Below are 25823 nucleotides of genomic sequence, written 5' to 3' on the forward strand. Positions count from 1 at the left end.
TCACCACAGTGTGGCTGGAATGTGATCTTCTATGAAGGAGGCAACCTGTCTAAAGGAATTCATAATTCGAACGCTCCAAACTTTTAACAGCAACCAAAGACAACAACACTGTTGCAACTAGCCACACACACCATATGATCCTTCACTTTCGTATATCCTTCAGATAAATTCGTAACAAAAATGTCACGATCGTTCATGAAAAGTTAAATGTTTTAAAATGTCGTCTGACTTGTTGATATTACGATCGCCTCTAGACTGGCGTAGGCTCGAAGTTGTGACTGTCTGCGTGCTTCTTGGTCGGACCAAAAAGGGCTTTAAAACATTCTTGTGTTTTGTGTTTTTTACACAAAACACAAGAATTAAAAAAAATGTTGTCAACCTGCCCGAGAACGTTCAAGTACACTGCTGATTGCTGGCCGCGGGTTACAACACAGTTTACGCGAGTGATTATAACGCTACAAACTTTTGTAAAGTTATTAATATTAAGTTGTTATTGTAGTTGTTGCTGTTGTTGTTGTTGTTGTTGTTGTTGTATACTGATAACTGTGAGAGCGGCGGATAGATTGGAACGGGTTAAAGCGAAGACTGTATGAAGACTGAAACAAAATCGACTGGTTTTTCGAAGGTAATAACAAAACGGTGCAAACGCAACCAACATAAATACATAAAAGATATGTACTGGGAGCGCGAAGCCCGACCGAACACGGCGGAACCCGGACCCGAACCGAATGCTCAGCACAAAACTACCGGCCGTCGTCGTCGTCGTCGTCGTCGTCGTGGCCGTCATCGTCGGCCGACTACATGTACGGGGCGCGGGGGCAGGGTGCTAGGGGGCGCACGACCGAACACGCGCCGAAGGAAAACACACACAGCGTGGAGTGCGCGTCCCGAGCGAGAGTCTGCAATCCCCGAACCGACAAGACCGGTGTGTGTGCGCTCTTTCGCTCACTCCTTCTCCACCACCGTCAAGGTAATGCGCGCTGATGATCTTCATGACGATGATGGTAGTGATGATGATGATGATGGCAGTGATGATGATGATGATGATGATGATGCTCCTCTGCTGTTGGAGATAGTCGCCACCACCACGCTGAGTGAAGCTGTTGCTCTTTGTTCCCCATCCTGGCCGGAGTGGCGCGTTTTGCTCACGCCAAAGCGAGACAAAACCAACGAACCGACGCATACACGCAACACTCAATTACTATGCCGGAGATAGGGTGTTTACAGCGCACCGGGGTCCGTGGGAGGGTGTGCTGGGACACCCGGAAACAGGCATGGGAGAACTGGCCCATACGTCCATCCAACGGGGGCGCGCGCGAGCGTGCGCGAGCAAGACGACGCTGCAGCAATAAGAACACATCTCAATTCGTTTTCTCGAACGTGATTCAGCTTCCACGGCGGCATCATCCTCACCGGGGCGCCCGGGGAGGGTGTAGGAAAAAGCCTTACACACCGGACCAGATGGGCGAAAACGCTCGGCGGTGGGTACGGAACACAGTGCGCCGAATCGGTGAAGGCCTTCTTGGCAAGAAAATTCCTTCAGAACGAGAACTCTTCGGATGAGCGAGCACAAATGATGGTTCTTCGCACAGGGCAGAAGAGGGTGAATCGCTCTCGCTCTCTTTATGGGGTGGTTTTGCAGGGATCAGTTGGCGGGGGATAGCGGCTCGGGTGTGCGCTTTTCCTGTGCATCAATAATACATGTTATGTACCCGAGCAGAAGGAACGTTCATCGTGGTAGCGGAGAGCGTAACAGAGAAAACGACAGGGCCTATTTGTGTGCGAGTGTATGCGAGGGAACAAGACAGATTGCGCAAAGGTACATCAACGTGCTTACAATAAAAAAGCACGGAACAAGAGTTATCCCGGCATAGAAAGGGAACTCACCCGAGGGAAAACCTATGCTTTTGCAGATAGAGTAGACAGCAAGAGTAACATCAACGTAAAACCGATCAAGCTCCGCCAGGCATAATGAGTGAAATAAGTGACCGCCACGAACGATGCAAAAGATCGACCGGAAACAAATAGATAATTGTATCGAGATGCTTCGAGCTTCCGTCGATCGCGAATGATCTAGTAGGTTGGATTGTTTTGTTTTCACGGTACGTTGTAAGTCAACTAACTTGTTTGAGCAATTTTTGAACGAAAATAATTTTTTATAGTTTCTAACTTAATGATGCGAGTCATTTCCCCTATTCATTCTGCTATTTTTTATCTAGATAGGTTTGATATTATTTCGGGCTTCATTTTTCTATCGTGATGTACTCATTCTTCAAGCTGATTAATGCTGATACATTGCAATTACAATTACATTACATTACAAAATTTACATACAAAAGTGCATCACAAGTTATGTAGAATCATACTGGAATATAATTGTTTTCCAGGGAATATAATTGATTGGCTTTTGTGAATCTAAGATGTTGATGTTTAAGAAGTTGAGATGTTGAAAGTAATCTCCAAAAAGAAAAAAAAATCCTATTTTAATTTTTAAAAAATCAAGTGTGATGTTTTAAATATTATTCTACTTTAGCCTATTCAATAAGAACTAGAATAATCGATTTCATAATACTTGAGCTCTCCGCAGAACCGTCATGATGATTCTTCAGCAGGTAACCTGCCCTCATCGACACTCACCTTACATTATTTCGGAAAAACATGGGCGCCTTGCTATCCAGGTGAAAATTTACAAAATTCATTGCGAAAAAACAACACACAAATACAATACAGTTACAAACACTTGTAGAGCATACACCTGTGTGCCTTCGTGAAAGCCGAACGTCCGCTCATGTAATATCCAGCAACGTCGTTCGCAGCACTCCGCACCGAACAACGCGCGAACTAAACGAAACCTACGAATCCGACACGAACGCCAGGAAAATTCACGACCACATTCTACATTCCTCGGATAGATAAACGACCATCACTCGTGGCTCTGCTGTTCGTGAAAAAGGACAGCTAGCTAGCTCCATCATCGTCATCATTTACAAGCCCCTTCGTCAACATCTACCGGGAAGGGGAGCGGGGAAATGTTGCTCATCAGTCCGGCCGTCATTGAGTGGATAGCGTGTGAAAGCTTTTCCCGTTTGGAGGAGAAAAATTAACGCTTTCCACATGAAAAAAGCTCGCCGTTTGGTGTGACAAGTTGCACAACAACAGGTTGATGTGGCTAGCCAGCAACAGGGTGAGCTTTTCCGTGCAAAAGCATCGAGCTTGAAGCAACAAGCGAATCGGAACGCAGCAACAAGCGAGTCCGAACGCAGCAACAAGCGAACGAACCGTAGCTTGTTGCTTTCTGTGATACGAAATCTTCCCCTTTTATGGCAGGATTTCTCCAGGATGCGACTCGAGCAACGAATCGTGTATACAACCATCAGTGATGCAGCAAGTGGAAGGCTTACACATAGTTTCCCACAGTACACTTCTCCTTCTACGTTTGACGCGCTGACGCTACTCGGGATTCTATTGCGGGCGCCCGGTGATTTGTACGACGACAATGGAGACGAGTGCCTAACTGTGGCTCGGGTGGAAATATACGTTAGATTAAAACATTATTACATAAATATAATAAAGTTGACTATTAAAAACGCATTTTTGAGTAGCATTCAGGCCAACAGCTGTGCTTAAATATGGTAGTGTCATTTACAAATTTAACCCAAAACAGTGTAGTTTGATGGCAAACAAATGAAATGTAGCAACGGCGCGCTCCAAAACCGACGGGTTAACTTTGGTCTTTAAATTTGATCATTTCAATGCAGTAAGAGCTTCGATTAATTAAAACATAAAAGTTGTTTATTTTCTTGCAATAAAGAAGTGCAATCGAGGTATTTTAATCAATATGAATCAAACGCGAAACTGTTAATCGTAGATTAGGTGCCGATAATCAAAGTACGATAAAATGTGATAATGATATATGTTTTTTTGTTGTTGTAAAACGTTAAAATGTTTTACAAAATTAAGAACATCTATATAATACACACATATAAAAAACTAAATAGCAAAATATGAAACCATACTTTTTCCTGTAGACCTGTAATTATATACACTTTCATTGATGATAAAAGCAAGCTGATGGGATAACACAAGGACCATCAAAATAAATAGAAGAAACATTAAAATAAACTCTTGAAAATTACTATACTTTTCTTGTATACCTTATTCTGGATAATTTATCAGACTTTGAAGTGAAAATAATCATATTTATCAAAACATGAAGCTCATAATTAATATTAAATTACGCACCTTTTCCAAAACAAAATACAAAATAAACGTATGAAATTGAAACATCAATTCATTCTTAGGAACTAATATGGGTCCCATTGGATGCATTTCCCGCGAACTGGACACACACCTACACGTTTCCTACGCCTCTGAAAATTTCCATTTCCATGCAATATTAGAGCATTGAAAGGCCGTAAAAGCTACTTTCGTTTCGCTCATCATCAATCTATCACACACTACACAACGATACGCGCCGTTAACAATAAATCAAATCGCAACCCTTTATATGCTGACTACCCTTATTCCTACATCAAAACAGCAACAACATTCTAGTCCAAATAAAAAAAAAACTCAACACCCTTTCAGCTGATCTCATTGTGTTGATGGGTACACGAAAGGCATCGCGTCTCTGCGTGCTTGCTTTGACTCCCCGTTCCACACAGCTTTAGGAAAGCTCTGATTTTCCCTCCCTTCTCTCTCTCACACACACGACCACACGAGCGACGGATTAGGTAGCCAGGTAAAAATGGCTCTACGTCCAAAAGGGCACACTCGCAAAATGGATACGCATCTTATATCCTATCTGAGGCACTTAGGCACTGGGCAGGTACCTCTCTGCTTGCCTCCGCACTGGCGCCATAAAGCGCAACACTGTGTACGCTAAGCCCCCTTACTGATCCGCATGGGTGGCGTCGAAAGAAGAAAAAAAAAGAAACAGGATGGCAGTTATGCATTTTCCATTAGCCATTTAGCCGTTTCCCAAGGCAGATTTTCAGCCCAAACCTATGGAACATGTGCCCTTTTTCTAAGAACCGCTTATAAAACACACACACATGTCCAGCGCAGATCAACCCAGAACCCAAGAGCCTAGGATCGTTTGTTTTAGAAAGGTGTAGTCGATTCTTGGCTTTGCTAGTGCTGGCGCTATTTAACGGGATCCCTGTACTGCAGCATGGGCAACAATTCCGTAATGGGCGAGCGAACGGAAACAGCACATTCTCCCCCACCACCGTTCCTCGTCGCAATGGAAGGACGATTTTCATATGAATAATCGAGGTGACGGAAACAAAGAAAACACCGAAATCATTCGCCATATCACAGCATATCGCTGTCTCTCGCCAAGGTGGACTCGTTACATCACAATTTTCACCCATCACTTTCTGCACAATGACTACACACACACCAGCAGCAGCATCAGGTTTGCTCCCTTTCCCATTGGTTTTGCAAATTTCCAGGAAAGGGTGGAAATCCGCTTCACGATGCGCGCACAGGAAGACCCCATTTTCCGTGACTTTCTTTTTTTTTCACTCTATGCGAGTGATGCATGGGAGGTACTCACATCCGCCAAGGCTAGGAAACTTACGTCCTGTGGAATTGTGGAGCCGATCGGGGATGGAGGTATTTTGTTTCATTCCTTTTGCTATCTTTTTCCATTCTATTCCTCCCTTTCTGTGCACAAAAAATGGTATTTAGACGACCATTCTGTCCAGCCGTCGGGGCGTCCATCATCGCGCTCCATCATCATCGAGACCATTTGGCGCTGGACATTCTTGGAGGTGGCTATTACAACAGGGCTGCTGTACTGCCCCGCCACTCACACCGCATCTCTTTTCGTTAGACCTTTATCCGACTGATCTCTGAACGTTATATCAAAAGGGATAAACGGGATCTCGCGGGACGTATAGCAGCAGGTCCCTGTAGGTCACAGGTCAGTTGTCACACGCTTTAAATGTATGAGTGTGTATGTGTGTGTGAGTGTATGTCAAACGATTAACATATTTATCCTTGCTGTTCTCGCTCCGTTTTGCAACACGTATTCCACCGTGTTTTTGTCACAGTCTCTACTCCCGGTGTGAGGAACGAAGAGTCCCGAAGGGTAGCGAATTAGTGATTCACTTGTTCATTACCATTAGCATTACCGTCCTAAAGAGCGCGGAAGGATTCATCCTTGGGTGGTGGTAATGCAGTTTGCTTTTTTGTATCAGTTAACACCATCTCGTCCGCCCAAGACGAACACATTTCTGTTTCGTTAAGTTTGTTTTGCATAATTTTTATAGCATTTTTATTTTCTTTTGATCTAGTGCTTAAGCTTCCCCAAACGAAAGGGAGGAACGACTAAAGGTTCATTTCACTGATCACGTTCGGCAGCGCTGGCAGTTGCCAGAACGATGTATGTCGCATGGAACAGTGCAAGGTTACGGTTATGTCCAGGCTTTTGTTTTTGCTGAAGCGTTACAGTGCTCTGTGCCAGTGGACCAGACGCGGTTTCTTTTTATCTTTTTATCACGTGAACCGGTGCATTTTTTGCGTACAATAATTTCTTCCATTCTTTGCATTTACTGGGCGCACCCATTTTTATATCTTCTACAATCTAGCGTAGCATAATCCTTCAAACTTCCAGTTTTTTTATTACTTACATCGCTGGTTACGAGGTACAACACAAAACATGACTAAAAAGCATTTACCGAGCTGGAAACAAGCGAAACGGTGAGAACATTTCGCCCAGCGTAGACCCACTCTTGCGTAAACGATGAGATGGAACGAGCTGAAAAACGTACATGCTGGCCATGGTTGGGTCACAGCGGGATACAAGGGGAACGAATAAAAAAAAACAGAACAAACACACATTCGCAGCAGGGACAAACGGGACAGAAATCCGCCGAACCGGATCCCGTCGTTAGTCCGCGATACCGTGCTGACAGGCGACCGGAGAGCGGCTTTAGAAGGATTTGGACAAACAAATTCACAGTGACACATTAAATCCTCGCGCTGGACCGTGCTCTTTCCCTGGTGCTTTACTGTACGCTTTTGGGGTGTGTTGCTGAATTTAGGATGCGTGATGTAGGATGAAGAGTAAACTTTATCCCGCACCTGGTGGGGATACGAGGCGGTTCCGAATATTTTCAGTGCATGAAAATTGACATCGGAGTTCTGTTTGACGATTGACACCACACATCAACGAATTGCTGTGTTTGGGGCTTTAGCTATCATTAATATTTCGGTGCGACACTGTCACACTCCCATACCTTATCCAACCAATGTTTGATGTGTCGTGACTAGTAGTGGATGTAAAGACATCTGTGACAAGAATAATGTTGCGAACGCGACAATCCAGATTTTTTATATTTCTTTCTAACCATAAAATAGAATAAAATATGATAGTTCAAACATACTCGAGAACAGACGTACCATCAAGGAGACAAACTTAATGTAATCCTAAACCCTTCAAGTAGGGCCATCTGGGTATTTTGACTTGCATTTTTTAGCAGTCAATTACTTCAATTCGTTTCGAACCTATAACGATTAACTTAGGATTACAGCATGCATGTGTGCCAAGCTAGACCAACTCCGAGAAGCGTAGGAAAATTCCACATCCATTTTTCTCACGGCCGTAAAATCGTTAAACCTAAAAATCTCTCAAACATAGATGCGTTAATAACATGAACCAGATAAGATTTCGAAAGGCAATAAGTTCAAGTATTTGTCAATGATGCGATACATCCGGAACATGCACCACAGAAGTCAAGTGTTAGGTACAGTTACGCCAAAAAGGGAAAACCACAACGCCTGCAATCAATGCAACAATTTGTTCTCACCAGAGAAAGCAATAAAAAAGGGATCACATTTCCTTCAGGATCGCTTGACATAAAACAGCACACCAGAACCAGAAAACCTCCTAGGAGAATGCGTAGGCGTGGCAAAAAGGAAAAGGCTAGCGACACGAACATATGCGAAAAAGGAAGAGAAAATAACCTTCCCAAAATAGAACTTGAAGAAATTAGTATATAAGAATTCATTTTGAATCTGAATAAACACTTACAATTCTGGCGCCTAACTGTGCACCCGTGTACAGAGTTTTTTGTCTGAACCGATCAACTAACCTTCCGCGACTTCGCGAATTTCATATCCGAAATTAATAAATAATGTGTTGTTGATGCGCACAATAATATTGTAATTAAAATCATTAAATAATGCACAAAACCATTGAGAAAAGGGTTTAAGTTTTAGTTCAAAAAATTGAAATTTCATCCTGCGGCAGAGAATTGTCTTGTATATTTTCTATCAATTGTGCTTAGATACCAGTTGAATTCTGACAATATTGTTCAAAAACCTTGACAATATTGATTTTGTGGTTTGAAAAGTTTAGATTTTTAGAATGCAAAAGAAATATTAGAGAGTATTTAATTTGTCTTTACTTCAGTGTAAAATACTTCATCTTTTACTTCATTCCACACTCAGATTGATTGACCCAGATTGAAGGGTACGTTGTTCGAATCGTTCGAGTAAACTACTTCTGCTTCAGTATAAACATCGACCATATCTCATATATCGCGTTCGAAAATCATATTTCAATCGTGTGAGAATTTTATACCAAAACATTTAATTCAACCAAAACAAATTTCGCAATCCGATGCTGGTCTTTTCATTGCGTTTGTGCTTACCACTTTCTGCCTGCAATAAAAATATAACACAATTACTTCTCGCAGTACGCATCATTATTTCCCTCGCGCTTTAGAAAGCTAATCCATGTCAGCTCATTTGTTCCGCTTCCCATTGTGAAGCAGTTAAACAATTTCACCACTAAAACTTGCTATTCCACCAAAATGGTCCCACTCCACCCACCGCTTCATCCAGCCTTGGTGTTCTCTGCAGCAAATGATGCCCGAGGTAAGCACGCGAAACGCAAACCTTCCACCTTTTATCACAAAACACACCGCAAATGTATCGTCATTCCCCCTCCCAAACCGGGGCACAGGATTCGGATTCGGAGACGGGACGGACGTGGCGGTGGCCGGCATCGGCATCCGCGTCTGAAAAGCGCCATTCAAATTCATTTCCCTTGTTATCACACACAATCGCGAATTGTTTTGCATTCCACCTGCCCTTGCTCTTCACACCACTCCATTGTACTGTGTATGGAAACATAAACACGAGCAGGCGGCACGAGCCCCGCCGTCCGTTCGGCTGTTCGGAGAAGAAAGTTAGGCCCGAAAGGATAACGCGCTATAATAAGACAAGAAAACATCAGCAATCACAGCCACAGGTAGGCAACTCTCCTTCAACCCCGTTCTATGAAGCCCATCGTTCTAGTGAGGATGGCGGCTTTTCGTCAAGTGTAAAAGCTTTTCCACGTTTTCCGTTTGCTCTCCATCACCGATGCCGGCAAGCGGCAAGTCAAAGAAAGCTAAGCATTAGCTGACTGGCTGAAACAGATCCAGGCGTAACAGGCCGAGTCGGGAATTTGTTTGATTTGAGGTAAGCTAAATATCATCGGGAGAAAATCTTGGGCGCCAGGGAATGTGTTTCGCCGTATTTTGCTGCTTGGCATGTTCTGTGGACGCTGGCAAAGTACACAGAGTTATTCCGTCTGTTCTGTCGCGGCGGAAGGAAATTGCCTTGAAATGCGCACCAGGGCAGAGGAAAACCATACACATACATGCTCACCAACACTCCACACGTAGACAGGAAATATGCACGATAGCATACGGGAGGCGCAATAAAAAGGCATTGTGCTCACCCACGCACGGCATTTACATTCACCAGAAAGTGTGATAGAACAATGGGCGATACGCAAGTGAAAGCGCCAATTGGGGGTGTGTTGTTTGAAAACCATTTTATTCGTCATAGATGACACGTCGCGCAAAAAGTTAAATAAAAACTGAGCAAAACAAGGCTTCCGTTGCGGGAAAATGGCTATAAAATATACATAAAGAACGACTCCACGTCCCAGCTCAATAGGTCGTTTTCGGAGCTAGGCTTTTCCCACGGGAGCATCCAACGTTTGAAAGTAAGTGCGGAACATTTCTTCTTTTACCGTGTTTTTTTTTTTTACATTTTACTGTCACATGATAACTTTTTTTAGCATGCAGTTTGAAGTTTTCCCGTCTTTTTTTTCTTCTTCTGTCGAACCGTCACTTATGCGAAGAATGATGGGAACATTTTATCGCTGTCGGCAAAGACATTTTCTCCAGTGAGAGAGAAAGAGAAAGGGGGGAAACGCACATACACAGACATTTTTTGGTAATTTTAACAACAATTGATTTCAATTGTGCCTGTCTTCCAACTAGAAAAGGTCAACTTTGAGGATATGGTGTCGGCTTAGAATGAAAAAAGCCAGCCCCGTAACCCAAAAAAATGGCCTTCAGCGTTCTGATGAGTGCTTTCATCTTTTGATGCCCGCATGACGATATCAACACGCGGAACGGATGTTCGTTCATTCTACGTTAAAAATGCACTTAACCAACTGCAGAACTGCAATAATTTTTAACACGATGCAAACTAGAAGTCCACTAGTTTCACAAAGTAGCGTTACTGTTTCGTAACTGCCACGGACAAGACAATACAGCAGCCAGTAGCATAATGCTCCAGTCCGGGTCGGGTTCGTCGCTTTCCTCTATACAATGCATCCCATTTTCCCTGCCTTGTGTGAACCAGTCTCACTGAAACCACCGTCCACCGGCAGATAAGTACCGTGGCAAACCTTCGGCAAACGGATTTGGATGCCCGGGAAAAACCCACCGATGACTGTACACACACACACATACCATACTACACCGAAGCCTGCCAGCGCGTCAGCATTGCAAATAGGGGTAATACCATTCTTAAGCCGGTTTTCCATCGTGCAAATGTTTGAATTGTGATATTGCCTTTTCTGCTTGAGCTGCACCAATCACACACACACACGTATACATTCAAAAATGGATGGTGCTAAACGGAAGGGGTTTACATTTGTCGATTTCTGACGAATATCCATCCGTTGAGGCGTTACGAGGCTCCCGTTGTTCCCAAATGTTCCTTCCACCATCCTGGACAAATACGCTAGACAGGATGGCAGTCAGCATCTATGCTACTGCGCCCTTAGTTGAAGGATTCATTTTTGCACCGTCCGGTTGCTGGAAACATTCATTCGTCCCTCTCTCTCTATCCTTCGCTCTTTTTCTTCAATTTTCTCTCCTTTCATTTTTCGCTGGCAAGATGATCGATGAGGGGAATAGATTGATTTCATACTGTTTGCAGTTGTCCCTCTGGTGCATTGCTGTCTTAAGGTTGGTGTCGTTGATAAGCAGGATAAGGGTTTTCTTTCATACTAGGAACATTTGTTGGCAAATATTATTAGTTCAGCAATAAAGAAATCAACTGGTCTCTGATCTTATTTCAATCAGATTATAAAGTACTAAAGACATAAAAAGGCCCAATAGTTAGGCTTAAATGTACTATTGCTCTATTGCACATTCTGAGTCCTAGTACACGTTTTCTCGTGATTTTTATTTTTTTATTTTTCAATACCGCCATAATATATAGAAGCCACACGTCTGGTTGCCTGTTTGTACTTTTTCAGCATATAAATCGAAAACACCCAACCCAATCATATCGATTCATAGTTGTAAAATTAACTTCAACAGCATGTTTCACATTTAATGCTTTAAAATGAGTTTAAAATAAATGGGCATCTGCTTAAATCCTTTTCCATTATTAGTGCAAGCTGTGTAGCTTCACATCACCATATAAAATTGATGATTTATTGTCTATTGAAATGGTTGCTCCCTGATTTGCTCCTACTTTTGTTTGATGTTTCACCTATTAAAACACAAACATGGTCTATCCGTGCTTCCCTGTCGCTGATGACTATTGACAAATGTGTGCATAATTGTCACGCTTATCTTTTCTCTTAAGTACATTTCAAATCATTCGACTGGGATGGTATGCTCAATATTGTACGTGTGAAGCAGAAAAATTTACTACAATCCGGAATGAAGGGAGTGGAATGTATGGATGAATAGAATTTCACATACGTACAACCGCCACAATGGGAGGCTTACCCGAACAAATAATGTGAAACGAATTGTCCTACCACCTCGTCTTCCCTAACCAACCACCAACATGTTGAATCTCGTTCAGCTACGCTTCCTGGTGTGTTCAAAGTCCTCCTTGCCACCCTTCACTGTTAACCTGGAACATAGCAGCATGACGCTAGAGAAATATTTAAGTAGATATGAACCAATATTTACCCTTTATTTCAATACCTCTATCTCATATCATTTCTTTCCGCCCCACATTCCGTCCCGTTGGAGTACGGGAACGAGAGAGAGACACCGCACAAACGTTTCTTCCGTATTTCGGAAAATCGAATCCCGAAACCATATTTCTATTCATTCTTCAGCAACGGCCCTCGAGAAAATGGTACCCCCCAATGAACAGGGAACGATAAAATCAGCATAAGAATCTTGAAATCCCGTCCGTCTGGCAGAATCCCATCTAAGCACCACTTTTCGCAACACCACATATCCCTCTCCTTGCCTATGGTATTCCTTGCTCACTGTTCCCGCCATCCCGCCACACTAAGCTCCCGGTTAAGCAACCAGGTAAGAAGCTAATTTGTTTTGTTATTATAAGAGGATTTCTTCCCACGAGCCGGAAGCCGGGTAAATGAATTCAAACGGAAGAAACCAAGAAGGGCTCCACGTCCCACGCCGTGTGTGTGTGTGATGCGTAAGTTTAAGGAAGTTAGATCTTTCGGGGAGGAAAACCCTTCTAAATGTGTGCCATCCTGCAACGTATAAAAGCTTCAATTATTCACAAATAGATAGCAATCCTTTTTCGGGCAATGGGTTTGTAATGATTTTCTACCTCATTGAATGTGAACAGCGTTGCACTCTGCACGTGTAAGCGATCCGCTTGAAGCAGTCGCGCCAATATCAAGTTACACACTATTACACACACACAGTTGCACGACACACAGACACGCAACTACATTCTCTGATAATACTCCTCTGACGGCGGTCTGTCAGATAGTGTAAATGACGCACACACACCTTTCCACTTCCCAGAAGCGAGTCCTGGAGAGTGCTCGCGCTATCATTACACGTTTCATTAATCAAAAGTTGGGCTCCTTTCTTCTCGGGCTTGGTGCGCGAAAGCTCTTCCCGGAATAACTGTCATTTCTCAAAGGGAGAATGGTGGCAGCAATGCGGCGGAACAACTGAGGTTTGCAGCGAGAAGAATAATGAAGCATCATGCTGTGTGACGGGTTCAGTCAGACAACGTCCGACCGTGTGCGCGATGTTGAGCAAAAAGGACGACTAACTATTCTTTTAATTTTCCCAACCGACAAAGTGTAGTGTTATTTTTTATTTGACTAGTACTTTTATATTTCTCTTTTATGCTCGGCAGATGTTGTCTACATAAGATTCATATTTTCATAGTCATATTCATAACATAATATTATTTTTTTATAATTAGGACAATTTGTACAAAGGCTATTTTGAATTACAGCCATCCTTAGAAAACATACATTGTAAAAAACATTTAAATATGTACAAAAGCGGAAGGGAATTTTTCCCCAGCCCTTCGCAAAATTCTCCTGTTGTAAATACAACTGTCCTGCCAGTTCTTCAGCGTTCCGCGGTTTGATTTGACACAGGAAATAACAATTTCTCATGCTAATTAATATGGAAACGTTTTCTCGTGTTGCTTGTCAAGTGTGCGATGGCCATCGCCCATGACGCGAGCACACGGCAGATATTTTACGCTCGATGTCATCCTTCCAATTTGCTGCGGAGTCGCTAGAGTAGTCGGCAAAAAAGCGCAAATAAAAACTGTACTGCATCGTTCACCATACACACGGGAGGGGACGATGATCACGAAGCTAGTAACACCGTAATTCTGTTTATAATTCTTGTAAAAGCCGATTTCTTTTTACCCTCGGCTTGCAAACAATTCTACGCACAGCCACGATACTCAAATTGTTGCGCACATTCGTACAGCGTAACTTTTCCCCGTTTCAAAGACATTCCAGTGTCTCGGGAAAATTTGATACCACGCTGCTACCCCTTACCGCCAGTCAATCATCCTGAGCATCCGGCTTCTTTCCTCCCCGCAAAGAGCCACATGCCACAGTCCTCCACGCCAATGGAAGGGACATAAAAAGCTCCGAGAAATCAATTTCGTTCATAAATAAAACATGACGCTCCCGCTAAGTAACGCACCACCGTTACCGAGGCACAAGAGCCGGGGGGAACATTTGCGTAGCGGCAAATTTGAATGTGAATCTGTGGCCGTGGCACGTGCAAATCATGGCCGACGGATCATCGACGCCAGAAAACTAGACGCCAGAGTGAATGAGCGAACGGCTCGTCGTTGAAGTACACCTGCGTTTAGTTAATGGGCCGCCTCCCTCAAAGATGAAGGTTTTGCTGAATTTTAATATTTTGCTACCAGCATTCTAGAGTCGTTCGTCTCTTTCAGTAGAGAAAGCGACAGGCTGAAAGAGTGAGATAGCGAACGAAAGACCGTGGGGAATAATTTCGATTCCCGGTTACCACTTTCACCGGGGCTCGACACTTCGCCTAACGAGATAGATAATAGACAAAGAACGAAAAGGTACAGTTGCCGCTAAAATATGATGGTTGGGATAAACTTCTTGATCCAACTCGATTGATTGGTGGCAACTTTACACCATCGAAAAGCAGCAAACATCCCCTACCCGTTTTACATTCCCATTGCAATAGCATGCAAAATAATGCTATTTATCTTAACAATTCACAACAACTCCCATTCCATGTTTTCGTCTGGTATTGTGTTCTTATTTTTTCCATCCCGAATCAAAAATCTCATCAACATTTCATAAACATCATGATTTTCTTACCTCGAAAAGATTAAGGCCCCGCTAAAAAGAGATAAAGATAAACACACAATGCTGTATGAAAATCGCCGAATCGTCTCAAATTCAGTAGTTTTAAGTGAAACTGGTAGCTCTATGTACCAGCGGTATCTAAAGGAGGGAAAATGAAACACAACTGCTTATGCTACACGGTCACAGAGACGCAAGGAAAGAAAAGTGTATTCTAAGGCACTAGAGAGATTGTAAGTTCTTACTAAAAAGGCTCACTCGTATAGACGAAACAGATGAGAGCATAGAAAGAGATAGAGTGAAGGATAGACAAAGTGTTTAAAAGGATTGAGATACAAGCTAGATGGAAACAAACAAATACTTTCAACAGAAGTCTACTAGAGAAAGCGGAAAATTGCACTCATTTGCATTTCTATCCACCTACCACTCGCACGAGTTCAACTGCAACGTAATCCCACATCATTACTGAAATCAAAAACCACCAACCCCGTGTCCCAGCCCCGTGTTTCGTTCATATTAATCGAATGTCATGAAAACAAAATTACTCCATTCATTTTCACACACAAAGCGCATATGTGCAGCTGCTGCAAAACACACCTTTTCATCGACTCGCCTCGATTGATGTGCTTCAATTTGCATCGCATATTTAAAACCACCAGTCCCAAAATGGCACCGATTTTTACCGCCATTATTGCACAGCGACCCCGATCTGTAACCCCGTGTCGCTTTGGAAAAGCCGATGCAAAATCGAAGCAATCAAACACAAAAAACACAACGGTACACAACAACCGTTATCAATGCACAGAAATATCAAATTCGAAACGAAACGTATTGGAAAATCAGTTGACATACCATTTCCATTCATTTTCAAGCGGTGCCTTTTGCAAATGAGAGACAATAATCAGCGCACCGATGGCTGCACTAATTTTCAGCATCACTAACCATTACTAATGGAGCGATTTGTAATCAAACGAGCCGCAGTCAAATATACACACACATACATACACATGCATGGTGGGTAACAGACTGTTGAGTGCACATTTATTTTCTTGAATACTTCGTTCGTTTTGCATTGGACCAACTCCACACAGCTGTACGGCTGGTGCTCACTTCCATCTTTTGCCGAACAAGAGAAATGACATGTTGGTGTGAGTGAATGTGTTTGTGGAATCTCTAATCGAGGGATAATTATTTCCAAATTAGTCGGAAAATCATCATCCTCTTCCCAACGCATCGGCCAACTCAACTAACGAGTCGCACACTGGCTGCAAACCTTTGTGTCACGGTTGTTGACGCAACCGTTCACAATTGAATATCCACCATTCACATTTGATCACCGACCGCGAGGAATTTGTTTTCTAAAATGGTGGGAGGTATTAGGAGAGGGCTTTTGAGTAGGCATTTCAACACTGATGTTCGGACTATATTCACCGGGCTGCAAGCGGGTCTCCTCCTTTCCCGCAGCAAAAATTGTTTGATCACCATTACTAAGCGTAGTCCTGTTGTCTCCTTGGGCAGGAAAACCATGCCGAGAGAAGGGTATGAAAGGACAACACATCAAAATGCATACACTACCCACCAACCACTGTGAACCAATCCAGAAAGCAGCGGATGTACGGGCACTTCAATCCCATTCGCTAGCAATGATGCGTTACAAACTAATGATAATGATATCAAAATCCGGCCCACAGTGAAACCCTCACAGTACACCACACACACAGCGGTGTGCTCCCGCATTGAGCCACAAGAGTATGGATAGTGGTGAGCAAACTATTGTAAAGATGTTTTTTGTGTGTGCAGCATTCAGTGTACGTGCAAAGTCCCAATCAATAGAAACGAGGGTAGAGAGAGGACGCGCCATCCCAACTTTGCCGCTCTTTGGAAATACTGTTTCGATTGGGAAATTCATCCGAACCAATGAGAACAAATGCGGTGCACAAATCACCGACGGATCATCCCCGTATCGCTTTGGGCTGTTGGGCTGTTCACGCGTCACACCCGCATCCCATAGGCCGGCCGCCGGCCTAGCAAGTGCCGAAAAGAAACTGCTTTTCTGCTCAGCATGTGTTCGGCTTGGTTCACGGATTTCCCCCTCTAGTAGATTGCTTCCCCCCGCCGCCCGGAAGCGAAAGGTTGGACCACTAAATCCCTACCGCTAAAACTCGAATGCGCTTGATCGGTGTGCACCCAGCAGGACAGCACAATGTTCGTCCCTTTGTCCGACTGCATGACTGGCCCAACAAGCGCAACGGGCAACTATTATGCCGGGTGTCACCTACCTGGTACGCCCGCTCTGTTCGGATAATTTTAGCATCAGCTTACAAAATAGCTAGCCCTCCGCACTACTTCGCCTGCTTGCTGCAGCAATCATTCCCGTTACACAATTGGTTCCACATTTCGCATCATCAAAAGATGCGCTCGTCTTCTGCTGCGCAGACCACCACATGGGTCCGCCAACCTATTCGTCTATTGCAAATGGGCTACGTTCCCTCTACGCTCCCGCTACAGTGCCTGCTATTATGTGCACACCGACCCAAAGCGAGTGGAACGGTTTTCGAGGATCCATTTCCGTTTTGGCGGAGAATCTAGATTTTTCGAGCCGGGATTGATTTTGCCGACGCACGGTTGGTGGCTCTCGTTCGCTCATTAAATGTGTATCCCGCGGTTTAGTGTGAGCTCATTGCCAAGTGCTGTGCTGTAGTTGCTGCATTGATCCAATCAGTCTGCAAAGCGACAGGATGAACAACCACGAACCGTGCGCCACAGCAAAACGTGTCCTCTTGAATTGATCAGTCACTTGCTCAGATCGATATGAACAGAGATTAGCTTGTGCAGCTGTAAAGCAGTAGGATTTCATCTTACGGAATCGATGTTGAACGACAACGATATGATATTCCTTTGCAACGCTTCTATATATGTTTGCTTTGTTGCAATACATCCCCAGATCAATGGAGACGCCTAGCCATTTTTAAACCATCCTTTGTAACAACGGACCCAGGAAACGTACTAAATTAGCAAGTACAGGTCTATCAAAAGAGATGCGGAGAAGAAAGAGAGAGATAGATCCAGATAGACAGAGAGAGATAAAAAGATGGTAAGTGAAGCAAGCTCAAAACACAAAACAGCTAAATAGAGTAGTTGTAGAGAGAGTAAAATTACACAGACCAGCACTACCACATGAAACACCAAACAGGACATTGGAGTGGTGTGTTGTAGAGAGACAAATTTTAAACGTTTAGCCTATTACCTTACAATATTGAAAGGTATATTTGTTATGATAAGATATGTGTTTATGTGGAAGTTTATGTACTAGAATAGATCGCAGAAACAGATGTCGATTTGACGCCAAGATTTGCATTTAATCATAAACTTAAAGTAGAGGAGACGTGCAGCATGCGTATGTAAAGAATGTTGAGGCACCAAAACAACAGGTGTTGTCTAGAAGGAGATACGTGTTCGGCTGTGTCCAGTAGCACTTACCTGTAAAAGAAACGAAGAAATGAAAGAAAGAAAGATTACAATAATGTCATATTAAATTTTATTACGATGCTGAAACTACATGAGTATGTGATGTAGTGACGGGAATTAAGTTAGGGACCAAAACCATACACATTTTATTCAATACATCAATATGCACACTACAAGAAGAATAAGATCATTTGATATCTTAAAACGTACTGATAAATTAATTTCATTTGACAACCGCATCACCACTCCACGCACTTCGCTTCCATCTCCACGCACAAAACCGCAAACGAATTATGATTCGCTTTTGATGTTAATTTATGTTCCGAAGTGTAACCCGAAGCGTGTGCCGCCCTCGTACTACGTATGAAGCACAACAAAACAAACAAACCACCATAACAAGTCGTTCTCCCTATCCCGGGACAACGTGAACAAACGAGAAAAGTTCGCAATGATGTGCACGTATCGAGGCCACCGCGAGAAGCTAAGCAGCTGCACCGACGAAGATACTGAAGAGAAAGGGTCACTAAAAACAGTTGCTAAATACCGTTTACTATGGACAGGCACCAGGCATGTACATACGCTAATCGGAATCAAAATTTCCCGCGCCTCGAGTGGGATGGCAAAAAAGTAGGATTATTCATCAATTGACCAACTGAACGTTACGGATGCTGATGTGAATACGTACAGCTGTTCGATATTTCTCGAAATACATAAAACAAATGGGCAAGACTCGTTTAAAATGGAAAAGCTCCACACATATCAAACGCGGTAGTTTCCTCTCCACCTGGTACCACTTGTGGCGAAATGGTACCAAAAAAGACAGTTGAGATTAAATTTATGCAAAATCTCAATGCTAATTTTTGTCCATCAACTCGCCGACAGTAAAACTGTCCCATGTGCTATGCCCCTGAAGCGTTTTCGCGGCCAAACACGTCCATTTGGGAACACTGAAAGCACCAACCGATGCTTCCACACAGCTATGACCGTCCGAACGTTCGCGTGAAAGCAAAAATTAAACCGCCGTTGGATGTGCTAACTATATTCGTACAACAAGCTCAGTTAGCATGCACAACCCCTTATGTTGTTGGTACTGACAAGGCCCAGTATCGTTGTCCCTCTACATGTGTGTAGTAGGTCTATGCTGAATGTTTTGGTGTACCTCGTTGTGCTTTGGTTGTTACCATACCTCGTGGCCCCTGGTCGAATGGGGAATGAATATTTATCAGAATGCTCGACCGGGGAAACAGAACCGCGGACACTGGTAAGCCGCCACTGGTAGTACGCGCTCCGTTTCCTGAAGGTGATTGGAGTCGGGAATGAAAACAACGATGATAGTATGCGTTGAATAGTCACAATGCTGTGTATTGTGTGAGAATTGAAACATCGGGCACACTCAGCATATATTACAAAACATAACCTTTGATGCTCGATGATGGCTTCATGGTTGTCTTGCTCGCGCAACATTTCGACAAGCTTTGCAAATAAAACGGCAGAAAAGCAAATCACTTTTCAGTACGAAAACATACACGCAAATCATGATGCGTGGGAATAGGTCAACTGATGGGTGGCTCTTGTTTTGCATCTTAATTAGTTATGTAGCTTAAGTTGTCATGTCACATTAGCCAGGTCCGTTTAACTTGATAATTAGCCATTTTTGTTACTTTAACCAACCAACCAATTGTGATATAAAATTCAAAAAGAAACACAATTCACATACAACTAGATACATTTTTCAGCATCACATACAGCATTTCATTTGTAATGTAAGTGATGGAAAAAAACCAGTTGCTTATGTCAGTTATGAAAATTTATCGCAGGATAAAACAATGACTACTCCATTACCTAGGCAAAATGATTGTATGTTTCCAAAGAACTAATCGACATTGTTCAGCTAATTAAATATTAACAATGCTCAGTCCTATCATTATCATTCATTGCACAAGAAACTGTAACGTAGTTTAAAATTTCACCCCCGCCTTGCATGATCGGATTCCAAAAACGCTTCAACAAAAACGCATGTCAAACCTTAGGGTTAATGAAATATGAAGTACAGTCAATTCCTGATGAAACCACACATTTGCAATCGTTTGAGTTGTACTGGGAGGATTTTAATAGTACTTTTTTCCGAAACCGAAACATCATCCTGTACCAGAGTTCATTGTGAACTGAACACTCTTTCAATGTCGTGTAACGTTCGTAGACTTTTCATCAAGCAGGAGATCCACCACACTCACGGAGCATCATGCAGAAAACTCTCGAACCGAGTAACTATTATTTCCGGAGGCGTACACACACGGCGCATTACGACGGTCGGTTACAGAGTAGCATACGAATGGTTGATGGCAAGAACAATGAGCACTATCACAAAAACAGTTCGTACAGTAGAGCGTAGCAGCAAAACAGCAGTTGATAAATCCGGACATATGAATGTGCCCGAGAGCGCTAGGAAATGTCATGAAAAATTTATAACATATTTAGGTAGTTTTATAGCCGTCGACCTTCTCGATACACTACCATACACAACATAGCTTCCCATTTTGAAACTCAGAAAGGAAGGGCAAAAAATACCGAGCAACTCTAACCGAATCCGCTCCATAATCGCAACCACCTTCCAAGTCAAACCCCCAGACATTGTTTCCAACAAACCCCCAATGGCTGTAGAGGCATGTGTTTTACCGAAAATTGGTAACAACCTGGTAACAATGCTGCTTGAGCATTGCTCGAAACGAGAAATTGGTGTGTACACCTGTGCTGACCGTTACTGACCCGCTCTGGAAGACAGTGGGAGATATAAGATACTGTAATATTTAATATACGAAACAGTAGAAGCATGAGGGAGATCGAAAGCGGAAAACTCGGTTCGCTGGAAGAAAAACCTACGTCCCCTTTCTTTTATGCCATAAAGATTACATCAAGGACAGACATTCACAGAGACATTCGAATTTCCAACTTCCAACAGTTATGTTAGGAATATGGAGCAAAGGTAATATGGCATAAAAAGGAGCAAACACAAAAAAAACATGGAAAGTCGACGAAACGAGAGTGGTAGACTGAGACAACACGACACTAAATATGTAATGAAAACTTACTGTACACATATCGTTACATCTCTGCAATACTGCCTAAGCTCGAATATTTAATAGTTTCGTAGGAGGACACACGCACAAACACCTAGACATGCTTAAAATGCCATAAAATTTAGAATAAATGAACAGGAAGGATATCTAGTTATTTACATTCCAGAGCTAAAGTCGTTTAACATCTATTTTTCCCTCTATTCAATTTGAAGACTTTTATCATATGAATATGAATAAAATGTAAGTTTCTATGATTCCATGTTCAATCATTTGGACTTAAGTTTAAACCGCTATTAGTCAGTCATAAACCCCTTACTACCCTCAGCTGGTTGGCTTTACTACTCAAATTCTTAACGTGACACCAATCAGCATGAAAAAAACGAACACATTTAATGGTGCCGTGACCAGGAAGACACGAATCTGACTTACTTTTCAAACATTTTCAATCATCATTTTCATGTTCGAATCTTTTTACATTACCCTTCCTTTCGGACCGAACCGTACGTATGTAAAGGGTTTCGGCATACGGCTTCGCTTCGTGTTTCGGTTTCATCATCTCTACTATTACATGTGATCCGTACCGTGACGAGCGGAGTACAAGCGTAATGCCGATTGAAGAGCATCTCCCATCCTAGCGGGCTGAGCCGGTAAGCTGATCCATTCGTGCAGATGAAAGCATTTTCTTACGCGCTACGCCGCACTCCATAGGCTCAAACATCAAACGAGCAATACACGGCCGCCTGGCAGAACTACTGCCCCACGGCATGGCAATCTGAGAAGTACCCTCTTTTCCGACACCCCCATCACAGTTTCGCATGACGCAAGAAGAACTGTGCACGTTAATTACTGCCACCGGCGGGGTAGCAGCGTGGAAGGTGAAGACTTTTCTTTTGGCATTTGCGCCAACTATGGTTGCCGGTGGATAGCTGATAACACCACCACCGCCGACCGGCCGGTTTCGGGGACACGTGTGCAATCATTCGTAAAACCGAGAGTGGAAAAAAAGAGCAACAACAGCATAAACAAACACCTTCAAACCATCGCAATGCTGCAAACTGCATCTGCAGAGCTATACCCCCCTTGGGGCACTCACTACGGAACGGGTAATTAGTTTGTACTTTACGCATGAAAACATCAGATAAATCTTTCGCTGGCAAGGCTGGCGCCCACACGAAAGACGAGCAGAAAAATCGGTCCAGAAATTCAACCAGGGCTAAATTATGCTTCCCTTTTGCCTTGGGAAGCCTGAAAAAGACTACCAGACTGCGTTAAATATACCTTGGTACACATACATACATACATACCCACATTGTTGCATTGAAAGCTCTTCTGGTGGCTATCAGCGTGCGTTTGTATGGGTGTAAATGATGAGTTTTTGCCGACCTGTTTCTGCATCGTGTGATGCTACCCAACACACCCGGGAGAGATTTGAAGCGTTTCTGACACGTAAAACCTTCGCTTCCGGATAAGCCCGATGGTGGTTTACCCTTGCCGAAGACCTTGCCACTTTCGTGCAGCATGCATGAAAACGTTCAACGTATTTTCTCCTGTGTTTTTTTCGCGTTTCTCCTCTATTCGCTAAAATGCAATTATCTCCCGTTTGATGCCTGGTCAGGGCGATGCATAGGAGCGCTCTGAGCCGAGAAATCATGCAGGTGCGAGTGTAAGGTTCAGTGCGTTTTTTTTTTTCAGCGGCAATAGCAGATATTGCATGTCTTCACGGTTGGACTAGTTCGCTGGCCACGTACTTGGGCAGATGATTATAGCGTTTGAAGCTGAACTGTACAGAGCGGATTGGAACGAAAATTTGGCAACAAATTTTGGCTATTGCAACAATCATATGACAAAAAATGAATACGTGAAAATTACATTTTGAGTACGTTCATTTTTAATACGAATATTTTGCAAACGATCCATTGACACATCTTTATGACACAACACTGGATTCTGTTGAATATTTCAAAACTGGATTGAAACGATTGGCATTTTTAATGATCCAAACAAATCCATACAGGTTAGGAACAGATGTTTCATTTAGCTTTACTAATTTTAATAACTCATTAACCTTATCTTCTGCTAATTTGAGCTGTAATGTCTAGCTAATAGTATACTTTATCTTCAAACTTGTTCTTCGAATTGTTCTAAAACTTTCCTACACCGTACATTAAGCGTGTTAGAAAGTTAGAGCTCTCAACAAGCATGTTAGAGCGCATGCATTGTTTTACGATTAATAAAATCGTCTCTCCATTTTACGACCAACTGCGTGTGCGTATGTTCAGGGGATCAGTCGAGAGATCAGCGCACTGCAAACGCAGAAAGGTTTTCCAATCCGCCCGTGCTTCGCTCGCGTCGAGAATCGAAAATTACCGTGAAAAACACAAGCGCATAAAAATTGGGAAAATCGTGTGCACAGCACCCATGTTCCAGCAATTGGATTTGTGCCCTCCGCTACCTCGATCCATCGTTCGCTGGCCATAAAAATGAAGCAGACAAAAACCTTCTCACGCCGGCTTTGCAGAACCGGGAGGCCTACACAGGATGTGGGTGTGTATGTGTGTCCGTGTGCATGAATCTCAACCACGCGATAAGGCGCCAACAACGACGACAACAAACATCACGATAATGCAACAAATGATGGTTTTATTTTATTTTACCTTCTCGAGAAAGGATCAATTTCTTTTTTTTTTCGTTCAGCCCACTTATACGCTTTGCTTTCTTTCTTTTTGGTAGTCCCGCTGAATAGCGGCTGCTGTCACCTACAATAATCTGCCAAGCCAGATTGGTTTCAAAAACACACATAAAAAATGGAACGAACAGATACTAGCAAGGAACCATGGCCAAGCTTGCCAGACCCGGCCGCACCTTCTACTGATTGTAGATATTCACGGATTGTACCATAATCCATCTCCCACCTGGGGAGGCACGACGTTTCACCACTATAAAATAGACGGAGATGGAAATCTTTGCAGCACAAACGAGCAATAGGCGAGCAGAAGCTTGACGGGTTGGAAGCAATCTGAGGCGCTCTGCAACACGGCCAGGAGGTACAAACCGTTGACGGCTCCACGACGATTTTCCGATTTTCTAACGAAGTAACGGCAATGCCGGCTCTCAGGTTGTGATGTCAATCCAATTCATATTTAATTGTTTGGAAGTAATTTCTGATGTATGGATTGATTCGATTAGCTTTGAGCTCTTTACGACATTTCCGTTCATCCGTAAATGTGATACGAGTAAGATGGGTATGTTCTCTTTGCTATGAACCTTTAGCATTTTTCCATGCATGCTCAGTACTGTGCCTGTATTTAAGAACATAACGATATCCTAGGTATTAAAACGGTAGCCCAACAGCACACGGAGAAATCGGTAGAATCTTGGAATATGAGAATCATTTTTTAATTCAACGATGAATGTAAACGAATATTTTAATAAAATTATAACCAAAAAAAAACACCTTTAATACTAAAAATAAAACAGAGAAAGTAAACTAAATGAATAACTAAACTTATTAAATTCACTATTTTAATATAGATTATGCACATCTTTAATACCATGACTTGAGAATCACAACTCCAACAAGTGAGATGTGGCATATTTTGTATGCAATCCATTTCATCAGATCTGGGATACAATGGCAGTAATTACAACATCAAAGTCCGAATAGAACAAATAAAACAATTTTGTAGATTGATGCTTCGATTTCCTCAAAAAAGCAATGCAAACAAATGCAGCGAATTGGAGTGCACGATAATGATGAAGGGATGGAAATTAATTTACCATAAACACTGGAAGCTGCAACACTTTTTTAAATCAAATAACATATTTAGGACGTGCTTGCTATAATTTTTTTTTCTTAAAATCAATACACTGTTTTCAACTCATATTAATAAACAAGCAATCCACGGTTAATAACAGCTTTTAGGAGCCCTTGTGCCATTTTTACACTTACTCATCATGTGATGCTTAAGAATCTCAAGATTCTTAATAAGCTTCACGCAACAACTGTTCATAATACACTCTCTGCCCTCTTTTGAACCGTTCAAGCAGCCCAGCCTGACAAAAAGTGATCTACAGCCCACAGGGGTCAAATCCTATGACACGTGCTATTTCAAAATCAATTAAATCTTCCACACCGGAGCACACCGGAGAGCAAGTGCTTGTCGAAATGATTCACCCACGATGTGACCGTATCGTGCTGCTGAAACCCACCGAGACATCCAACCATCATCCTCGCATTCTGAGTTGGGTCGCTGTTTGTTCAGCTACACTCCACCTCTCACTCTCCTTATTAGCTGTACCCACGAACACCCACAAGAGGGCACGATTTTTGCTACCAGTTCTACTGCGATCTCAGCGAGAGGTCGAAAGGTGTAGCGGTGATTCAATTTTACGCCATTTTGAGCTCATTTTCTTTTGTCACACCGACA

At 42.8% G+C, this 25823-nt stretch overlaps 1 protein-coding gene across 10 annotated transcripts in view; it reads right to left on the reverse strand.

Moving 5' to 3' along the window:
- The window catches only part of LOC120952998 (polypyrimidine tract-binding protein 1), a 225712-nt gene that overhangs the window by 125840 nt on the left and 74049 nt on the right, over positions 1 to 25823 (reverse strand). For 6 of the 10 annotated variants that reach the window (XM_040372637.2, XM_040372636.2, XM_040372635.2 and 3 more), the window contains one exon: positions 14867 to 14887. The exons of 2 other annotated variants lie outside the window; for them this stretch is intronic. In XM_040372637.2, coding sequence (XP_040228571.1) covers positions 14867 to 14887 — 21 coding nt within the window. Of the gene's footprint in view, positions 1 to 463; positions 651 to 14866; positions 14888 to 25823 lie in introns of those variants that run through there. 2 more of the 10 variants (XM_049606476.1, XM_049606475.1) reach the window with 2 other exon arrangements.

The sequence above is a fragment of the Anopheles coluzzii genome, chromosome 2 (assembly GCF_943734685.1).
Source record: "Anopheles coluzzii chromosome 2, AcolN3, whole genome shotgun sequence".
Taxonomy (NCBI): Eukaryota; Metazoa; Arthropoda; class Insecta; order Diptera; family Culicidae; genus Anopheles; species Anopheles coluzzii.